Below are 22,010 nucleotides of genomic sequence, written 5' to 3' on the forward strand. Positions count from 1 at the left end.
ATATTATTATCCATCCATAATAAATAACATCTGAGAGACTTAAAGGGGACCTATTATGCTCATTTTTTCATCCCTTTTGTATTGATTGTGGACTCCTATAGAGCAGCTACACATGATAACCAGCACGGAAAACTTTCTGGATCGTCCAGAATCTGCACCCATTAAATTCTAGCTATATTTTATTGGATTTCGTGCTTCCCGCAAAAATGGTCTGTTTTAATTTATTCCACCCATGGCACCCATGGCCCGTCTCCAGGCATGCCTACCTCACTGTGTGGGATCACAAGGACTTCCGGATAGCTGCGGAACCCAACTTTATAGGAGTTGATAATAAGAAACATACATAGAGCCATATGTGTTGGACTCTGATGAATCCGATGCCAAAGTAGAGACTATACAATCCCAAGAGCTTTAAGACATCTCTGAATGGTAAGTAGCTTTGGCATTTTTGGGTACTATGCGCATTTTTTGCAGGACTACCAGGATTTAAAAAACATGGGTAGACCCATTGATTGTGATGGGAAAGGGCTATTAGCAACTCCAGACTTTGTGAGCTTGTAATTTACACCCCTTGTCCAGTATGCACACTCTATAATGCTACACAGACACACTTTTGTTACATTAATTCATTCATTTTCTGCCGCTTTTCCTCACAAGGGCCGCGGGTATGCTGGAGCCTATCCCAGCTGTCTTCAGGCGAGAGGCGGGGTACACCCTGGACTGGTTGCCAGCCAATCACAGGACACATATAGACAAACAACCATTCACACTCACATTCACATTAGGAATTGTAAAGAAACTTTGCTTTCCCTTACACCCAAAGAGACATTGATAACACCGTAAACAGAGAAGCAGAGCCTGGGGGAGGGCACAGAATGTATCTGGCCTAAGGCACACGCCCATATAAGGAAACCCGGCATGCTGTGATGTTACAGAGAGCCAGCATTAAAAAAACCCTCTGAAACCGAGTATTCAAAGCCATACCAAACTTCTTTCAGGGTTCACTTTCAAATGCGCAAACCTCATTATCTGAAACATCATTTAACAAAACAATACACCATTTTAACTACTTTTATAGGTCAGAAAAGTTGAAAAAGCATAATAGGTCTCCTTTAAACAGACACATACCTGCATTCCGATGATGGCGTATATGAAGAAAAGCATTGCAATGAGCAGGCAAACATAAGGAAGCGCCTGTTGGAGAAGCGATGGAATTACTTGTAAATAAAATGCCAGAATTTACAAGATTGCCATTTAAATTAAAAAAAAAAAACTGACCTTGAAAGATTGTACAAAGGTCCAAAGCAGGATGCGAATGGTGTAACCTTGCCTCAGAAGTTTGATCAACCTGGCTGTTCGGAAGAGCTTGAGAAAACTCATGTTGATGGTGTTCACCGACTGGACCAGAAAGAGGAGGGAGGAATAAAAAGAATTCAAAAATATGGCCTTTATCCATCCACCCATTCGTTTTCTCTGTTGCTTATGCTGCCTTTGTAAAATTTTATTTGTAATGTTTTACCTGTAAATCCACAACAATCTCAGTGATGCTGCCAAGGACTGTTATGAAGTCAAAAATATTCCAAGTGTCTCGAAAATAGTTCTGAATGAAATAGAAAGTCATCATTATTCAAATTGCAAGAAATGTAAGAAATTGAACACATTTTTGTGTCTTTACTTACCACAAAACCAAAGGCCATAATCTTGAGTATACACTCCATGGAGAAGAGAACCGTAAATGCTGTGTTTAGATGTTTTAGGACTGTATCATAGGCCGTTGGGGCAGAGTGGTACTGAAAAAACACACAAAGATGACATTTGGTAAATTGGTAAAATAATCTCTAACCAAAACGTGCTTTAACCAAATACATTTTTGCCATAAAAAGTCATGTCAATCCAATTAATCCTTTCCAAAATGGCCAAAATGTTTTACATGCACAAAACTAATGCATATGCAGTTGTCCCTCATTTATTGCACAGTATATTAAGAAATTGCACATTCTTGTATAAGGGCATAGAAAACCTGTTAATGACTTTAATTATCAGATTCCTGTAGACATGAAATAACACCGCTGTCAACTTTACAATCCTGTGATTCTTTGTTTACACCACATTGCGCAAGCTACGGGATCATTGCACAAACATAAGGGATGGCCACCGCTGCATTGCAAGCTACAGAGCTAACTACTTAAGCTCTTCAATTTACTTAAACTTAAGAAAGTGTTTCAAACAGAGTGAGGAAGAAGGACAAAGAAAGAAGCCAAAAACTTCTCACTTCCATGTGGAATGGGAGGATATTTTATTACGCTATCATGTTGGAGTGCAGGCATTGTGTCTCATTTGTCTCATCTATGCAACATTACTTATGTCTAGTGGCCAGAATAGTACACACTTGTATTTCAATGTTTTTCTTTGAATAATAATAGGCAATACTCATACAAAACAGAGATAATTTATGTTATATTTATTAATATGGGGAAAAAAACTGCTATTGAACAAGGGAGCGAAGTTTGAACCGTGAAGTAGCAAGGAACGGCTGTAGTCTCTTTTGCTCACGGCTGCAAAATACCCCAAAATTAAGTCAATGAAAGTTGGAAATGCCAACATTTCATAAAGACTGTGAAAAACATTGAATGTTATTGAATAGTACTGAACTGAAACCACTAACTAATGGCAATCATCAGTGGTGATCTTGCTGCATCATTGTGTCTTTGGCAATAATCATGTTGTCAATGAAGGTAAATGTTATTCATTTTCATTAATTAATTCATTTCATTTAATTTATATGCAATCAGCATAGTTTTATGCATGCAAAATACATTTGTTTTGTGTTCTTGTGGCACAACTGTTACTCTGCAAAAAACTACAGAGTCAGCTGCTGATGACAACATAGACAGATGGCAGAACTGACTTCCGGTTAATGTTGCAAGTTGCAAGCTAATGGGCTGATAACAAGGACGTTTTGTAATAAAAACATAATGAGAAAACAGTTGACCAAAGAACAAGGTAACTGGTCCCAAGTGTATGCTGGAGCCTATCCCAGCTGTCTTTGGGCGAGATATCAGGATACACCCAAGACTGGTTGCTAGCCTGTAATATTTAATAAAAGACATAATATTTTGTAACATAATCTAGTTACAACTTCCTCTCTAATACCTTCATCATGAGGACCACCGTGTTGAGGGCAATCATGACCAGCACGGTGTACTCAAATGAGGGTGATGCCACAAAGTGCCACAGCCTGTACTGGAATGTTTGTCTGTTCTGGGGCATGTAGCGGGTCATGGGCTTGGCACTGATGGTAAAGTCAATGCAAGCCCGCTGAAAGAGACAGCAAGATAACAGTTTTAGTAAGATTTCCAAGCATGCACTCAGATATTTACAAGTGTACTGCACCTCATTCTTCTCCAGACTGCACTCCTGAATCATCTTGTCACCCTGCTCCTGGAAAGTGATGATGATCAGAGCCACAAAGATGTTTACGAAGAAGAAGGGAAAGACCACGAAGTAGACCACGTAAAAAACAGACATCTCCATGCGGTTGCCTCGACTTGGCCCCATGCTCTCTTCGGTCACATCAGTGGAGTGCTGCAGCACCCTGGGAAGAAGACACAGAAGACAATAAGATTCATGCAATAAACCAACATCATTTCAAAAAGAAAGAAGACTCACTGAGGCCATCCCTCGCCGGTTGAGACAGTGAAGAGAGTGAGGAGGGCCCAGCAGACATTGTCATAGTGGAACTCATGCCTCTTCCACTCTCTCCTCTTCACCTCCTTCTTGTCCCTGCTATAGTCAATGTAGTAGCCTCTGTGGTAGACACAAGTCATAATTTATTTCTTTTAAAGGGGACCTATGATGCTTTTTCCATTTTTCTGACCTGTAAATGTTGTTAGAATGTTGTATTATCATGTTAAACAATGTCAAAGTTTCAGATAATAAGGTTGGTGCAGATTCTGGAAGATCTAGAAAGCTTTCTGTACGAGTTATTGCGTGTAGCTGCTCTATAGGAGTCTACAAATCAATACAAAGGGACGAAAATGAGCATAATAGGTACCCTTTAATAAAATATTACAAAATAAACAACCATTCACACTCACATTCATACCTATGGACAATTTGGAGTCGCCAATTAACCTAGCATGTTTTTGGAATGTGGGAGGAAACCGGAGTACCCGGAGAAAACCCACGCATGCACGGGGAGAACATGCAAACTCCACACAGAGATGCCACAGAGATTCAAACCAACTATGTGGCCTATTTGCTATCCACTCAATCACCGTGCGGCCCTCTTATCATGATATAATCCATAATAATTACATTCAAAAAACACTTTCTGGTACTGAACAAGATACCATTGGGGGCAGTCAGTAAGTTGCCATATGTGGACTTCCTAAAAATGTGATGTGAGAAATGAACAAAAATGATTAAATAAATAATTTTGTCTTTCCTGACACTTTACAAGATTTAGGAGTGGCATGGAAGTTTAGTAAATTTAACCAAGGATTACTCAAAAATACATCAACCCCGTGATATGGTACTTCAACATCATGTAGAGTACAGCATTTTAAACGTTTATATGAGTCTGACAAGTTGGAAATGTGAGATAACGCCAACATGCACAAGTCTGAGGGCAAAGTTCCACCAATTGAACAGACCCTACATGAAAAACTATTGTGGCTTGAGTTTACTCTGCATTACAATGGGGGCTGTTTCTAACATGGTGCCAATCATAGCACAATATGACAGCAAAATATGGCAACCAAAATATCAGAAACAGCCGCCAGTGCACTGATTATTTGTGTTTCAGGCTGTCACTTGCTTGTTGCTTGGCTACTGTTTTTATTTGTCTAATATCTACTCCTTTAGAAAGTAGCTGTGTCAGTAAAAATGGGACCAAATAATATACAGCAGTTTATATGTCAAACTATAAATGTGTTAAGAGTTGCAGGGATGAAATGCCAGAGAAAGCAGCAATGGAGGATTATAATGCTGGTTAATACATCACAGCATACCATCATATCAATCCCACTCATATTGACTATTCTGGTCTGTTTGCAATCACTCAAGCTCTGCATTTCACATCTATATTCGGCTTTCTATCATCTTAAAAGGTTGTGCCGTTCACTTACTGGCACTCCTTCTCTGTGTTCATGGAGCTGTCGGTGCAATAGAAGAACTTCCCCTTGAAGAGCTGCACGGCGATGACGGCAAAGATGAACATGAAGAGTTGGTAGACAATGAGGATATTGAAGACGTTCTTCAGCGATGTCACCACGCAATCAAACACAGCCTAAAAAGAGATAGGAAGGAAAATAGAGATTTGTGAAGGAACTGTATCTTAATTAATCACACAAACGCGCATGTGGATGTTTACCTTGAGCTTAGGAAGCCTCTTGATGGTCTTAAGAGGTCTCAGGACTCTCAGGACACGAAGGGACTTTATGGTCTTGATGTCTCGGCCTTTATTGTTTCTGTTCAAAGTGTGGAAATGTGGCATTTAAGACCAGGCCTGTGCAGTTTTTAATCAGTGCACCAGGACACTCACCAATAATAACAAAACACATAAAAGTAAAAAAAACATCTTAAAGACAATGAAGTTTCATGTATAATGCCTTTTAACTATTAGCTTAGGCTGCATGGTGGACGAGTGGTAAGTGCGCATGCCACACAACTAGGAGACCCGGTTTCGATTCTCAGCTCGGGCATCTCTGTGTGGGGTTTCTCCCTGCGTGTGCGTGGGTTTCCTCCAGGTACTCAGGTTTCCTCCCACATTCCAAAAACATGCTAGGTTAATTGGTGACTCCAAAATTATCCATAGGTATGAATGTGAGTGTGAATGGTTGTTTGTCTATATGTGCTCTGTGATTGGCTGGCGACCAGTCCAGGGTGTACCCCGCCTCTCGCCCCAAGACAACTGATAGAGGCAAAGTTATACCAGAGCCCCATGCACAGCAGAAGAGATTTTGATCCTTGATTCAATTAAGACTTTCTGAGACTACCCCACTTGCAAAAATACAAACTGCTCCATTCTACCTTGTAGAGGTGAACAGTAAGTGCAAACAGCGCTTGTAAATGTTGTTAGAATGTTATATTATCGTGTTAAACGATGTTAAAGTTTCAGACAATGAGGTTTGTGCATTTGGAAATTAATCCTGAAAGAAGTTTGGGATGGCTCTGAAGTTTTGGTTTCAGACCGTTTTTTTTCAACACTGGCTCTTTGTGAAGTCACAGTGAAGTCATGTGCCAGATACGCTCTAGGATTGCCCCCCCCCCCCACAGCTCTGCTTCGCTCTGTATGCCGTTGTTAGCTATAGCTCCCAGAAAATCTTTCTCTGAGGCAGAAGTGGTTGGAGTTGGTGATTCCCAGCAAGAGAAAAATATTTACATCTGTCAACAGCATTTCACACAGGACTGGTTTTATGATTTGAACTTGAAATAGAAGCAGCCCAAATCTCACCAGGAAAGATGCATTAATGTCGGACACATTATGCCAACGTGTGTCTACAGAGGAGTGGAAAACCATAGTGTACAGTTGGAAGACTACGTCAGTGTTCAGTGGGTCTACCCGGGTTTTATAAACATCGGTAGTACCTAATGAAATAGCTGATGTGTGCATAGTTGTGTAAGACAACGATGACAACAACAAGAAAAACACACACAAAAAAACAATTGTCGGACACATTATACCACCGTGTGTCTACAGACACAGAGGAGTGTCTACAGAGGAGTGGAAAACCACAGTGTACAGTTGGAAGACTACGTCAGTGTTCAGTGGGTCTACCCGGGTTTTGTAAACATTGATAGTACCTAATGAAATAGCTGATGTGTGCAAATTTGTGTAAGACAACAATGACAACAACAAGAAAAACACACACAAAAAACAAAAAAGCAGTGCTTTAAAACAACAACAAAAACAAGCACATGACAGTAAATGCTTAATGTGACTTAAGTAAATGTTTACCCCATCACATTCCTGGATGCCCCCACAGAGACAAAATCCACAGGAACAACAGTGAAAAAAAGAGTTGCGAGGCATAGGGAGAGAGACACAGTTATAAAGTCACAACAGAGAAAAATCAACATGTGCTGTGCGGTACAACACAAAAGTTCCAAAAGTTATTTGCTAAGACTCAGAGACGACATAAATAATTACACAATCAAATTATATAGAAAGCCATCTTTGTGCTCCCACTGCTCAGTCCAAGGATGCTGGACTCGGGCACCTTTATCCCGAGGTCCACTGCTGTGAACGGTGATATATAACCACAGTGCATGGTCACTGATGATTAGTGCAGTGAGTCACTGTGTTAGTCACAGGGCGGGCAGCACTCTGTGGTGACTCACGTCAAAGCGAAGGCAATGAGGGCTCCCACCACCACAATGAAGTCCAGGATGTTCCACATGTCTCGGAAATAAGAGCCGTCATGCAGGATGAGGCCCTGGTCGATCATCTTGAAGGACGAATGATGCATAGTGAATCATAGTATGTAGGTATTTTTACAGTTTAAACATTCCTCATCCTACCTTGATGATCATTTCAAAGGTGAACACCCCAGTGAAGACGTAATCAAAATAACGGAGGACCTGGGATAAAAACCACGAGAAGACATTTAAGTTAAGACAACCAAAAATTAGTGATGCTCCGATATATCGGACACAATTAGTATCTGTGTATTTGTGTAAAAAAACACGTAATCAGCATACGCCGATAAATGCCTTTCAAATCCGATCACATAAAGGTATACAAAACTGTGGTGAGACCAGCCATATTGTTTGGTCTAGAGACAGTGCCACTGAGGAAAAGACAGGAAGCAGAACTGGAGGTTTTCAGAGATGAGGATGCTGAGGCTCTCATTGGGAGTGACCAGGATGGATAGGATCACATTACATATTAGAGGACTTGGAGATAAAGTCAGAGAGGCCAGACTGAGATGGTTGGGACATGTCCAGAGGAGAGATAGTGAATATAATGGTAGAAAGATGCTGCCAGGTAGGAGGCGTAGAGGAAGACCAAAGAGGAGGTTTATGGATGTAGTGAAGGAGGACATGAGGGTAGTTGGTGTGGGAGAGACAGATGCAGAAGACAGGGTTGGATGGAGGAGATTGATTTGCTGTGGCGAAACTTTGCCATTAATAATAATTATAATGTAATCGTTACCTTGTTTCTTTCTGAACTGGTACACACAGGGTCCTCAGCAGCCAGAGCAATGCTACTGGCCACAATCACGAGGAGGATGGTCATCTCAAAGTAGCGCAGATTAACAACGTAGTGGCAGATCCTTCTTATACTGTGAAGGTCAAAAATGAGATTTTTAATTTAGTTTCATGGCAAATATAGTAGGACTTTTAAGCATCTTACGGGTTGGAGGCTTTGAAGAGGAACATGCTGTCTGGAGCAACAGGTTTAGGGGGAATGGGAGGTTCTTCTTCCTCTGTGTCTTCGTCTCTGTCTCTCTGGTCAGACTGGTAGGCCTCCAGCTCTTTACTGTTCACTAGAACCCAGAAATTTCAAGTAAGACATCGGCAAGAGTCGCGCGTCCACTAGAGAACACCCAGTCAAATGCAACCTGTCATGGGCGTGAGCTCCAGAAGTGGTTGTGTGGACATCTCGATGGCCACACAACCCTCCGGGTTGGATTTGTCACGGTTGAGGGAGCCTGTGCGTTTTTCTGATTCGAGGGCACACACGGTGAACTCGGTGGCCTCCAGGGCCGTCTCCACGGGGACAGTTTGAGACTCAGGGATGTTGGTCGTCCTGAGGCAGGGGGAGAAATGACATGTATTTATTTACAGCACTTCATAAAATCCTAAATTCTTCTGTCAAAGTACATTCCACATCAGGGGTGTAGACTTCACAAGTCGTAAAAGTTAAGGATGCAATGTACAAAAGCAGGATTTGGGTGGTACAAGATAGCTACAGTACCTTCCATCATCTCCAACAACATCTGCATACGGGTTGACGATACACATCCCGGAATCCTGGAGTGCCTCACCCTCCACCTCCACTTTATCCTTCTCTTCATGCTCCTCCCTCTCATCCAGTATCCTCCTCTCCTGACTGAGTGAACGCTTGGTGAGCGGAACATCATGCGGCGTCTGCGTACAGTCCAGACTCTTTGCCTCAGGTCGAGCCTCGCGGTGACGGTGCCGTCGGTGCCTGGCCCCTTCCTCTGGTCCCTGACTCGGCCTGAACTTGCGAGCCATCCTGTGCCGGCCCCCACCTGTGGTTCGGTGGTTGGCACCACCTGTTTTTTCCTCTGAGAGGTTGACCAAAGGCTCGGCTGTCGGGGGTTCGGGTATGGGGATGGATATCGACATTGGGGGCTCAGGTAGGGGCATGCCTACGGACATCGGGGACTCGGGAAGGTGGCCGGGGCTGGCCTCTGGGGACAGTGCGGGTACATGGTGGGCACTCGGGGTTTCAACGGTGTCCTCCGTGGGGCTGTTGAATAGCTCCTCTCTGCTCGCCATTTGCCGCCGTTTGCGTAGCTGATTGGCTCGTTGCTCCCACACTGACATGTTGACCTTTCTCCTCCGCTCGCGGCGATTGGCGAAGGCGTTGGAGCTGTTGAGGGGTTGCTCATCCATGGCTCCTGAAGCACCCTCCCCTTCATCAGGGAAGGCTGGTCGGCCTCTGTGGATGGCACGTTTCCTGTATAGGTAGGGTCTTCTTCTGCCACTAAAGAGCAGAATGGACGTGTTAGCAAAGGCGGGCGTCAACTGAGGGAATTTTTAAGGATTTGTTTGACATTTTGGTTTGTCTATTGAAAAACTACAATGCTTAAACTACAAGCTTCTCTTAGCATAAGCGAGCAGCCGAACAGCCGCAGAGAAAAACAGCGATTTTCAGCCTCAATAGTAGATATTTTGGCTAGGCTGGACAACTTCTATTACTGGTTGCTTTGACAAATGTCTCCACATAAAATTTGACTGTAAATCAGCTAGCTGTTTCCCTCTGCTAAGCTAACTGGCTTGTTATCCACTATTAACTAATAAAAGCAAGCAAGTAAGCACAATTTCCAAAAGGTCAGACAGGCTTTACTGGTGGAAAACATTCAAAAGTACTGTATAGTATACCAGATATGCAAGAAAATAAAAACTTCCAACAACTGAAAGTTGACAGAAAAAGGTCAGACCTTTTCTGGGAATCAAAAATGTTACATAAGTGATGACAGAAAATCATTGCAATGCAAAAATATATGTGAAATATTCTAGGTTAAATGACTTAAAAGCATCCAAAAAGAAAAGGGGGGTTACCTGAGAGATACATAATAAGTGAAAAAAACCCACAAGACCACAAAAGGGAAAAAGTGCAGGATTAACGCAAAAATCTATCAGAACAAAATCTCAACAATCATTTGAGGGAGGAATTTTGGAGAAGAAGACAGATGCATACAGATTTTACTTACTGTTATTCTGATTCGGTTGTTGTCCATGTAATAAATGAGTGATTATTTGAAAACAAGACATTAGAGTTTTACAACATACACAGAACATTGGTGACATCGTCCAAAATATGGCCTTCAAGATGATGAAGTCATCTGCTTTGTACAATTTATCATCATAATGATAGCTCTGAAGGTAAATATATTGCCATTTTAGACAGTGTCACTTTACAACAGGCATAAAACGAGACAACGTGATGGAGCCAGCAAAACACAATAAAATGTAGCAGAAATTATCTTGTACATCCATATATGTAACAAACACAACAACACAACTGGTCATAGCAGTCTGTAGATATATATTTTGGATGGATTTAGATGGGGTTTAATTTTTGTAGACTTTAATACCATATATTATATTGTTAGGCTATTTTATTTAATTATTTAATTATTATTATTATTTAATTTAACTTAATTTAACTTAAGGTCCATTAAATGTGCTTAATTTTTTTTATTTAACTGTATATTGATTAAATTATAGGAAAAAGTAAATAAAACGATAATGTTACCAATTTGCATACCTTACTGTTTTATTTGTTATTCAATTCAGAAGTTGTCTTAATGAAAATCATTTTACAATTGAATCTGTTAATTGGACGTTCACTTAAAATTCTTATTGTTCTGCATGTGAGTTGCCATATTGTTGATAGTCAACTGATATAAGCGCTTGTGAGTTCCTACAGTATAGTAAAAGCATGCAAAACTAATGCAAACAGCCCTTCAGCAAGCCATGTCCATGCTCGGATGAGACACTGTTTACATTTCTGGAAAAAGGAGGCTAGTTTTTCTCAAGTGTCATCATGCATTCATTAGCAGGATATCTCAGCCAGAACCCAACAACGCATTGCAAAGTGTGTCTCCTCCCACTAGAGAGCGACAAGTGAGTCAAAATACCTCTGACCCGACTTACTGAATGATTAGACCTGTGGGAAAGCCACCAGGTCACTGCCAGGCCAGAAGTTCATAACCAATCAAAAGCGGAGGTACCAACAAAGGTAAATAGAAGTGAAACATTCTGCAGTAATTGTCCTACTTTTAACCCTAAACATTGACAGCAATACTTTAATACTGCTGTATTCCCCTACTTTTCATTTCTACTGGTTAATAGAGAAGCATCCAGGGACCAGTTTCAACAACTGCTTGCAAAGTGGTGAAAATATTTCATTTTAAATATTAGTCGATATCTCAAATTATGCAAGGCCATTGAGGTTTCATGGTTATCTCATCCCGGCATGGTCATTTGTTTACTTAAGCCATTAACTTACTCGGATATTAAGCCATCTCTGCCTCGGGCATACCGTTGGTTGAAGAACTCCTCTTCCTCCTCTTCATCCTAACAAAAATGAACAGGCACGTTGTCTGATTGATTAAAGTGGTGCTTTAAGAGTCATGCTGTTCAAAGGAGGAGAGAAAAAAAGAAAAAAGAACAGTAAAATGTTGAGGGGATTAAACCTTTGTCAGTTCTTGCGCATTGGCCAGATTATCCACAGCGATGGCCAAAAAGACGTTGAGGAGAGTGTCTGTCGGAGAGATGATTAAGAAGGAAAATCTTCACAACTTAGTGTTTGGGCACAGCTATCATGCCGTGTCCTTACTAATGGGACTAGTTCTGTGTTTGGGAGCCATAAAAGCTCCACAAAGTTGAGGCACATTGATACTTTGCTCTGCATCAATGAGAAATTTTAGCTACTTCAAGATGATGGACTTGTCAACAAGGATACAGTTTCCAAAGAGGGTGAGGACAATGAAGTAAATGGACGACCACATGCCATACTGCACGCCTCCTTGCGAGCGAATCCCGTTGTACATCACTTCGTTCCAGTCTTCCCCCGTCAGTATCTGCAAGGAGATATGTGGGACTTGTTGGGACAGGTTAGATTTTGATCCAAAATGTGCAAGGAAAAAGTATTACAAATATGGAAAGGTCGCAGAAATAAGTGTCATTGTGCATGATAAGCTGCCTTCTACTAGGCCTGATTGAAATTAGGAAAACCTAAAAAAGTACTGCAATGCTGTCCACCAGAGAGAGACAGAGGAGCCCAGAGCCCAGAAGGAGGCTGACATCATCGCAGCGCCTGGTAAGCACCAATGAATGCTTTTTTTGGACGCAATGCATAATAGGAAAATGTTAAAATTGTTTTTTTTATTATTTTGAGCTGATATTGGTACTTGTATATTTCCTAGGTATCTATTGAGTGTTAAGTCGCTGTGTGATGAGTTTAGTGTTTTTTTGTAAGATGACACTCTGTGTCAGACTGTTATATTGAGTAATGGCTTCCTGCAGTTTATATCAAGCTCTATAGCTTGTGATTGGCTCCAAAGAAAGAGCTAGCGTTTGCTCACTGACTCGCGAGCGACACAGTATTTAAATGATTAGTAGTAGTTCTGAAGTAAAGGAGATGATAAATAGATACTTTATAGATCTCCAGGAGAAAATTACATGTCACAAGATTAGAACCTAGCCTTAAATTAGCTACAGTCAATAAGCCACAGTGTTCAAAGTTTAAGAAAAAATCACAATGGACATTTCGGTAATTTATTCCCAACAGTCGATTATATTAATTTTGTTGTGTGTCTCTTGGCTGCTCAGCTTCCAGTCGTGTTGGATTTTTTTTGTCTTCAGCTTCAATGTGTTGCTATGACATCTGATCTGCCCAGGGTCTGAAGCCCCAGGTACCGAATGCCCCGCTTGCCACTGATTTGGATTTGAATATTTGAATTGAATAAACAAACAAAGGTACTGTAATGATTTCAGGTGATTGATTTTGCATTATGTTTGGGTTACGTGATCAACAGTGCTATGCTGGGTGTGTCGCCTTCCCTATTTTGTTGACTTTGTCCCAAAACTTCTGATAAAATAAGGGTACATTAAGTCTTGAAAACTGAGCATTATACAGTATTTGTAAAGTGAAAGCAAAAGCATGCATTTAGTACCGTGAAAACAGCAACAAGTTAACAATAGGCTTGGTTGCATTTCTGTGGCTGATCTGATGCTGAATTCTGCTCATGCTTCTGATGTTCATGCTGCATATGTGCGCATGAATGTGTGGGTGGGCAGCGGAGGCGGGGGGCGGAGAGCAAGCAAGCAGTGTTGTTTAATCTGCGCCCCGGGTGAGAAATATTCCAGGGCGCTATGTGTCATGGAGGAGCAGGCAGAATAGGGAGGGGAGGAGGGGGAGGGGGTGACGGTGGTTCAAACCTGAAACACTGTCATGATGGCAGCTGGAAACGTGTCAAAGTTGGTGGGTGTGTAATCTTCAAAGATGAACCTAGAGGGGAGCCATATAAAAGCATGTGGTCAGGTATGACCAAGGAGGAGTGGAGCTATTTCCATCCGTTGAGACGTTATGCTGTAAAGTGATGAAAGGAGTGACAATCCCTTCCCTACCGTCCTCCAAAGAGCTGCATCCCCAGCAGGGCAAAGACCACAATAAAGAGGAAGAGCAGAAAAAGCAGGCTTATGATGGACTTCATGGAGCTCATGAGTGACACAACCAGATTCCTGAGAGAGGCCCAGTATCTGGCAAGAGGGGCAAAAACAAACTTCTTGAACCTATTTAAATCACCAATTAAAAAAAAAGCTGCTAGTACTGCCCAAGCTTGTTGTAGAGAGAGATGATGTCGCTGTCCCACTTACTTGGTGATCTTGAAAATCCTCAGGAGTCTCAGCGCCCTCAGCACACTGATGCCAAATGACATTCCGGGTCGGAAGAAGCCCCACACCACTTCGAAGATGCTGCCAACAATAACCTGCAAAAAATGGTTTAATGGTTTTGTGTCATTTATTTTGATCATGCATACAAGTTACATTGGTATACATGATATAGAACTGTATATTGTACTACTATATGTCCAAAAAGGATGAATTTCAATACATTTGTTCACTTCCTGTATTCCAAATTTACTCTTTGCTTGTTTAAAATACATAGAAAATAATATGGTTTCGTAAAATTATTCTTGTACCCGTGAATAAATTATATAGCAGCAGTAAAAAAATATATCACTACAATAAAAGTAACCGATGAACATATTATTGTTTACAGAATCATAGTTGTGCAAAATTAACTTTTTAATGTTATAACAGTATTTTGTGTGATGACATATTGTACTCACGCCACAGTCGAAGCAGTTGAAGGATGAATGGAAGTAGAGGCGGAAGCCTAAACCATACATCTTCAGGAACATCTCAGCCAAAAACAGCCCCAGGAAAACAAACTCGGCATAGTCTGGAGAGGAGGAAAACAAACAAATCCATAAACTCAAAATAGAATGCCATCTGCCAGATTTGTGCTTTTTGAACATCAAGAAGTGGTAAAGTGTGACCCACAGAGGAAGACAGTGAGCCAGTCGGGCTGGTTGTGGTGGACAATGGCCACACAGATGGTGTTGAGAGCCACCAGGCTGAGCACCATCAGGTAGAACGTGTCCGTTTTTACCATGCGGCGGATGGAGATACGCAACATGCGCTCTTTGCGCCGTAGATAGGCGGCTGGACCACGGCGGCCGCTACGGAAGTTCATCCTGGAGCGGGACATACCTGCCACGGAAGTGGGGGTCAATCAATATATACAATATGATTAATGGAAGAGCATTAATGGAAGAAGCTGAACTCACTGGCAGTGGACATGTCTGTGTATTTGTCGTCACCCGGGGCTCCTCGTCGTGCGCCCGTCTTCTTACTCGCCCTTTTCAGCACTTTGGTAAAAAAAAGAAAAATCAGCTTTGACACAGCTTTTAATTGTTGGAGTTCAATTAAAATAATGCAAGGTTTAATTTATGTAAAAAAAAAACAAGCAAAAAGCTGATTTTTTAAATTTTTTTAAACCGTCTACACCAATATAAAATACTATCACTATCAAATTGGACTTTTGTCACCCAAGATATAGTATAAGAACACCACCACTGGCTAGCATATGATACCAACAGTGGTTTCAGAGTGCAGATTGTACAAAGAAATGTATATAATCTTCGCAATTAAGAGTTCAAATGACTGACATTTGTCATTCAGCCCAAAGGGGAAGTGGTGGTAATGCCTGTGAATGGCTGTCACTCACTCACAGCCTGTGGACAGGCACATGCACCTAGTGTGCATGCACATACCCATACACTCAGACATAATCAGAGAAAATAAGACATAAATAAAACTTGCACTTGTGTTTGTTGCAATAAATAAATATGATCCGGACTTAAGGAGAACAGGAAGATAAGTCGTGTGTTCCGAGATGAGTTTTATCTTAGAGTGGATTATGGTCCCAACAGCAGCCCATGTTATGATGATGATTATTAATATGATAATTATGAATGGTTTTCGGCCTCGGCCATCTCTGTGTGGAGTTTGCATGTTCTCCCCGTGCATGCGTGGGTTTTCTCCGGGTACTCCGGTTTCCTCCCAAATTCCAAAAACATGCTAGGTTAATTGGTGATTCCAAATTGTCCATAGGTATGAATGTGAGTGTGAATGGTTGTTTGTCTATATGTGCTCTGTGATTGGCTGGCGACCAGTCCAGGGTGTACCCCGCCTCTCGCCCCAAGACAGCTGGGATAGGCTCCAGCACCCCCACAACCCCCATGAATGAATGAATGAATGGTTTTGTTATTATGTCGACAACCGCTTACATCAACCTCTCTCTAAATACAGGTGTAGCTTTACACTGTATAGTACTACATAGTCAGCCATGTTGCTTGTTGTTCTTGTGGACAATGCTTATTTTACGTAGTTTTTGTAAGATTTTTGCAGTTAAAAAAGCAATTGTGACTGCCAACAATTTGAGGTCAAACTATTAAGTAGAACAACATTGAAAAGTGTAACAGAAATGTGAAGGCAGCGGCAATCATATCCAAAGATGTGGTGATATGATCTTACCATCTAATGGTGACCTCCCAGAATTTTTGTTCTCCTCTGCTAGCATTACCTCCTCTGTAATGCAAATAAAAGCAAGTGATTACATGTACATAGATATAAACATGCAAGTATCCATTGATCTGTCCTGACGTCTTTTTTCAGGAAGCAGGCATGCGCTGATGTAAACGTTCAGAGACCCGTGTGACCCTGTGTGTTTGAGAGGAAGCGCTCTTCTTCTCTCTTCAGTCCTCGCAATATCTCTCACTCTCGCTTCCCACTCTCACCCACACGGAGGTACACACACACATACCCACACAGCCGATAAACACATGGGCTAATGCAATTCACATGTATACGTGTGCACAAATTTAAGTCAGTGAGTCAGTATCACCTTTTCCTCACCCTCTATTTGCGTGGGAGACGCCCAATGCAGACGCCATTATAACAACCAATGCAGACTCACGCATTTTTGATTATCGCCACCACCGTCTCGGTAACAAAGCATCTGAGCATTGCAGTACCTGCCCTGTCAATCCAGGCCCGGTAGCCGTTCAATTCCCGCTCCACCTGCTGCTGGCGCCGCAGCTTCATGAAGGCCCGCCTGTTTTCCACCCGCTCTCTCTCCTTGGCAAACTCTCTGCAGAGACATGCATAAAAACTTCAATCTACAAAACAGACGAAAATTAACATTGTACATACGAAGAGGGAGGCCACACCCACCCAGACAGGACTCCCAACACCAGGTTGAGCACGAAGAAGGAGCCAATGATGATGAGGGGGATGAAGTACATCCAGTTCCATGTGGGGCCTAAGGCATCATTAGTCTGAAATGACATTAATAATATAAATCACAGAAACAACACAAATGCTTCATTATTCAGTACACAACTTCAGAACTGAAATAAAAATGGAAACAGTTAGCAGTCACAACAACACAGAAGTGATTCAGATTCTTGTTCCTGATACAGTGATGCCTTCATTCGGCCATTTGTGCCCCAAAGCCAATGTACAAACACAAGGTATATGCCACTCAGGCATTCTTGTTCCTGTTGTTTTGACACTTATATACACTTGTTGCTAGGCAGAAGTAAAAAAAAAAATGGCCTATGCCAGTCATGTCGGGGCTGAGGTTGATCCTGGACAAAATGGCAGCAGGCAGATATTAAGGAATAAGGAAACTAAAAAAAAAAGCATTAAATGAAAATAATAATAAATGGGTATTTATACACATTATTATCACAATGGAATCTGGGGCTCTGTATTCAATATGACATGTAAAAAAGATATTATGAAATAATTATATATATATATATATATTTAATTTTATTTTATTTTTTTATTTGCACAAAAAAATGAAATAATTATATAAGGAAGGAGGCGGCGGCGCGGCGGTTGAGTGGTTAGCGTGCAGACCTCACAACTAGGAGACCAGGGTTCAATTCCACCCTCAGCCATCTCTGTGTGGAGTTTGCATGTTTTCCCCGTGCATGCGTGGGTTTTCTCCGGGTACTCCGGTTTCCTCCCACATTCCAAAAACATGCTAGGTTAATTGGCGACTCCAAATTGTCCATAGGTATGAATGTGAGTGTGAATGGTTGTTTGTCTATATGTGCCCTGTGATTGGCTGGCAACCAGTCCAGGGTGTACCCCACCTCTTGCCCGAAGATATCTGAGATAGGCTCCAGCACCCCCACGGAGGGAGGATAAGCGGTAGAAAATGAATGAATGAATATAAGGAAGGATGGAGAAGAGTCCAAAAGCAGCACTATAATAATTCCGATTTATATACATTTTTCGTGCTCTGCATTGAATATATCATTGAAAAGTATATGATAAAATAATTATATTTATACACGTGCCCAGCGATTGGCTGGCGACCAGTTCAGCATGTACCCCACCTCTCGCTTGAAGTCAGCTGGGATAGGCTCCAGCATAATGAGGATAAGAGGTATAGAAAATAACCATACAGCGTGCACTTACGTTATAGAGAACGGCTGTCCATCCCTCCATGGTGATGCATTGGAAGACGGTGAGAACAGCAAACAGGATGTTGTCAAACTGTGTGATGCCATCGTTGGGGCCGATCCAGGTGTCATTGCAGTCGTACTTCTCAGGACACTTCCTCACGCCACATGCAAATGCCAACTCGGATGAGTCTACCGTCTCGTTGTCTGTGCGAAAACAGAAAAGAAAAAGAGCACCTTCATGTTACGAGGGGTGGAAACCAATCATGGAGCGTTGATGACCTCCATGGTGTTATGAACATAGACAGAACAACACACAAGGAGATCAAGAAGCTGCCATGATGCATGCATCCTCCATCTGGCTGGTGGCATCAGAGCATCCATTTGCGCCTTGAAGCTGCTGCATATTCTATTTTCCTGTGAATTGGACATCGGGACACTCTTTCACTATTGGGTGCACTGGAGATGGTGGTGCGCTACTCAACAGGTTTTCTCACTACAATGTGAGGTGTGAGGTTTTGGCTCTAACACTGGCTATTTGGGACTTCACATTGAGCCACACTTCCTTATATGGGTGTTCGCGGGTACAAGATCTAGGCTTGACCTTCACCTGCTCTGCTGCACTGTTTCATTGCTCTGATTTCACTAGGTTAGTGCAGAGCTCACTGATGTCTGGAGTTGCTTATAGCCTTTTCCACCACAATCAGTGGATCTATTATTTTTAAACACCGATAGTCCCGCAAAAAACATTTAATGACCAAATTTACAATACCGATGTTGTGTCAAGATTGTCTGCACTCAATAAATATGAACTTATGTTACCGCTCTTGGAGTTCATACACGGTAAGTCAGGGGTCTCCAGCCAGTAGCTCCTAACCACTTTTCAAGACGCTCTCCAAAGGGTTTATTCATTTGTTATCAACTTCAAATAAAATTTAGAAAGTGGGTTCCGGCAGTAGCGCTTGGGAGTGTGACCAATCACAGTGCAGTGGGCGTGCCCGGAGGTGTAAAAGTTAAAGTTAAAGTTACACTGCAAGTCAAAATGATCTACCTTTTTCTACATATATAATAAAAAAATAATGATGAGTATTCCACAGGGCCACACGGTGCTTCGAATGTTGGTCACACAGTCAAAAGATCGGGAAGACCTGGGTTTGATTCTCTGCTTGGGCATCTCTGTGTGGAGTTTGCATGTTCTCCATGTAGGTTTTCACTGGGTACTCCGGTTTCCTCCCACATTCAAAAACATGCATTTTAGGTTAATTGCCGACTCCAAATTGCCCATCTGTATGAATGATTGTTTGTCTATATGTGCCCTGCGATTGGCTGGTGACCCTACCACGCCTCTGGGATTAGGCTCTAACATACCCATACCCTAGGATAAGCGGCATCTAAAATGGATGGATTCATTAGACACACAGTTCATGTATTACATCCAATTAGCATTTGCTGTATAATTTCAGATATAGAAGAATATAGAAGCATATAGAAAACACACATTTGTCAGCTGAATGTGATCGTGATCAACCAAACTACCTTGGCGATCTACTGGGAGCTTGCGATCGACATGATGGGCACCTCGTGTTACATGGAGCGGAAACCCTGCTTTGAATACTTCTTTTGAATGCCTTATACACTATTTGTATTTTGGTTCATTTAGTTTGTTTGATTTGTTTATTTTTATGCTTGAAAATTCTTAACTTGGGCAAACTATATGTGACATTTGCTTAAATATGCAGGTTTTTACTAATAATAGGCTGTATTTAACAACAAAACAGCTATTCATAAGTTATTCATTCATATATGTTTGAAAACCATGGTATAGTGAATCAGCAAAATTTGTGGTGAAGGACGAGCGTATAACACTGGAAGATCTGAAATGAATTTGGTGTACCCCATAAATATATCAGCTTGGCAAGGAGTAGAACTTAAATGCTAAACGTTTCAAATACCACCTCAATGAAAAGCTTTCAAACACAAGCACAGAGGAGTTCCACAATGTTAATTAATCAGAACTGCAAAATGGACCGTGGGATGCAAGGACATAATCAAAACAGTTCTTCTGGTTATGCAAGGACACGTGCTGCTGGTAAAAAAAAAAAACATGTGCACGCCCACTACCATTGGACTACATCCAAAATATTCTGTGAACAGATGACATGATATGAGCAGTAGCCTAATGGACACAATATTAAGTACACCCGCAGAGCAAGAGCCCCAAAACAGAAAGCCACATTGGAAGTGAACCCACCCAGGATGTCAACAGACGGCAGGCAGGTGTGGTGAAGCTTCCCGCTGTAGAACTCCAAGCCAATGATGGCAAACATGAGGATGGCAAAGAAGAGGAGGAGACCAATCTGAAGCAGTGGGATCATTGCCTTCATGATGGACTTCAGCACTATCTGCAGGCCTGAGGGGGAGACACAGATTTATTTCTTGTGTGCACAACTAAATGAACTAAATTCTGTCAGTCAATCAGCAATGAATGTCTACATTCTGTTTCAGAGTGGGTAGGATAAGCTTTGCCTGTGTATGCTGCATTTAGAAGTCAAAACAACAACATAAAAATGAGAGTGCTGTCTATGGGGGAAATTAGGGAAAAGAAAGGTCTGATTCTTTTATGTGTATTAAAAGGAAAGTGAGTTTAAAAAAAGACTTACTGGGGATGCCAGAAACCAGCTTGAGGGGCCTCAAGACTCGCACAGCCCTCAGGGTGCGAAGGTCCACAGGGATGTTCATGTGGGCTCCTGCTGTCGCCAGGATCCTAATGGACACAGCAGGGTATCTGAACGTGACTTAATACTTAAAATACTTAAAACAGCTTGATGTCACCATTTCAATGAAACATAATTCAACATAAAGGAACAAGGTGAACGGCACGGTGGACGAGTGGTTAGCATGTTGTCCACACAGTAAGGGAGATATGTGTTTGAATCTCCGCTTGGCCATCTCTGTGTGGAGTTTGCATGTTCTCCCCGTGCATGCCTGGGTTTTCTCCGGGTACTCCGGTTTCCTCCCACATTCCAAAAACATGCTAGGTTAATTGGCGACTCCAAATTGTCCATAGGTATGAATGTGAGTGTGAATGGTTGTTTGTCTATATGTGCCCTGTGATTGGCTGGCCACCAGTCCACGTTGTACCTCACCCTCTCGCCCAAAGTCAGCTTACCCCTGCGACCCTAATGGATAAGCAGCATAAAAAATGGATGGGTGGAACAAGGTGCCTTTGGTTTCCTTGCTCCTTTTGTTGACATGAAGAGCATCTATCTGACATGTTTTATTGACATAAATAGCCTAACAATGAGGTGTTAGTCCAGAGCCACTTGATGATAATCGTAATCAAGCTCCCTCTAACAATACGAGCCTTGATGCATGAGGCAACCGTGGAGAAGACTGAATGGTGCTCAATTTGCATTTTGGAATTATATCCATTAGAGATGTTGTAATCGATTGGCCTAAATCCCTTTCAACACCGATCCCCTGTAGTTCGTACTACTGCAGCCTGCACGGATCCTTTTGTTCAGTGCAGTGTAGCCCAAACTAATACTACTTGGGCAAACCGATGACACCTGTTGCGAATATCATGATAATAAATGACCTGGATAAATGAGAATATTCAAAGGTATATTAGTAATTACCTATTTTTTGTCCCCCATGGAAATCAAGGGACCTTGGAATTTTCCCTTTTCCCCTTTATACAGGCCAATAGATTTCGTTATACATAAATTGAAATATTTATTACATGTGAACGGTATCGGA

General features: G+C 41.8%; 1 protein-coding gene across 4 annotated transcripts in view; it reads right to left on the minus strand.

Moving 5' to 3' along the window:
• The window catches only part of LOC131125181 (voltage-dependent R-type calcium channel subunit alpha-1E-like), a 54,999-nt gene that overhangs the window by 10,384 nt on the left and 22,605 nt on the right, over nucleotides 1-22,010 (minus strand). For 2 of the 4 annotated variants that reach the window (XM_078791512.1, XM_058066460.2), the window contains exons 6-36: nucleotides 20,912-21,015; nucleotides 20,503-20,661; nucleotides 18,268-18,458; nucleotides 17,008-17,111; nucleotides 16,809-16,924; nucleotides 16,309-16,362; nucleotides 15,060-15,140; nucleotides 14,773-14,982; nucleotides 14,559-14,671; nucleotides 14,083-14,195; nucleotides 13,834-13,965; nucleotides 13,645-13,714; nucleotides 12,167-12,284; nucleotides 11,898-11,965; nucleotides 11,711-11,778; nucleotides 8,924-9,679; nucleotides 8,568-8,755; nucleotides 8,360-8,492; nucleotides 8,159-8,288; nucleotides 7,525-7,584; nucleotides 7,345-7,451; nucleotides 6,962-6,973; nucleotides 5,375-5,471; nucleotides 5,130-5,290; nucleotides 3,670-3,807; nucleotides 3,394-3,595; nucleotides 3,154-3,318; nucleotides 1,680-1,790; nucleotides 1,520-1,600; nucleotides 1,279-1,398; nucleotides 1,129-1,194 (exon numbers count right to left, since the gene is read on the minus strand). In XM_078791512.1, the coding sequence (XP_078647638.1) occupies nucleotides 1,129-1,194; nucleotides 1,279-1,398; nucleotides 1,520-1,600; nucleotides 1,680-1,790; nucleotides 3,154-3,318; nucleotides 3,394-3,595; nucleotides 3,670-3,807; nucleotides 5,130-5,290; nucleotides 5,375-5,471; nucleotides 6,962-6,973; nucleotides 7,345-7,451; nucleotides 7,525-7,584; nucleotides 8,159-8,288; nucleotides 8,360-8,492; nucleotides 8,568-8,755; nucleotides 8,924-9,679; nucleotides 11,711-11,778; nucleotides 11,898-11,965; nucleotides 12,167-12,284; nucleotides 13,645-13,714; nucleotides 13,834-13,965; nucleotides 14,083-14,195; nucleotides 14,559-14,671; nucleotides 14,773-14,982; nucleotides 15,060-15,140; nucleotides 16,309-16,362; nucleotides 16,809-16,924; nucleotides 17,008-17,111; nucleotides 18,268-18,458; nucleotides 20,503-20,661; nucleotides 20,912-21,015 (4,228 nt within the window). The remainder of the gene's footprint in view (nucleotides 1-1,128; nucleotides 1,195-1,278; nucleotides 1,399-1,519; nucleotides 1,601-1,679; nucleotides 1,791-3,153; nucleotides 3,319-3,393; nucleotides 3,596-3,669; nucleotides 3,808-5,129; nucleotides 5,291-5,374; nucleotides 5,472-6,961; nucleotides 6,974-7,344; nucleotides 7,452-7,524; nucleotides 7,585-8,158; nucleotides 8,289-8,359; nucleotides 8,493-8,567; nucleotides 8,756-8,923; nucleotides 9,680-11,710; nucleotides 11,779-11,897; nucleotides 11,966-12,166; nucleotides 12,285-13,644; nucleotides 13,715-13,833; nucleotides 13,966-14,082; nucleotides 14,196-14,558; nucleotides 14,672-14,772; nucleotides 14,983-15,059; nucleotides 15,141-16,308; nucleotides 16,363-16,808; nucleotides 16,925-17,007; nucleotides 17,112-18,267; nucleotides 18,459-20,502; nucleotides 20,662-20,911; nucleotides 21,016-22,010) is intronic. The other 2 variants (XM_078791513.1, XM_058066461.2) reach the window with 1 other exon arrangement.

This window comes from Doryrhamphus excisus, linkage group LG6 (assembly GCF_037039965.1).
Source record: "Doryrhamphus excisus strain RoL-2023G ecotype Guam linkage group LG6, RoL_Dexc_Guam_v1.1, whole genome shotgun sequence".
Classification (NCBI taxonomy): Eukaryota; Metazoa; Chordata; class Actinopteri; order Syngnathiformes; family Syngnathidae; genus Doryrhamphus; species Doryrhamphus excisus.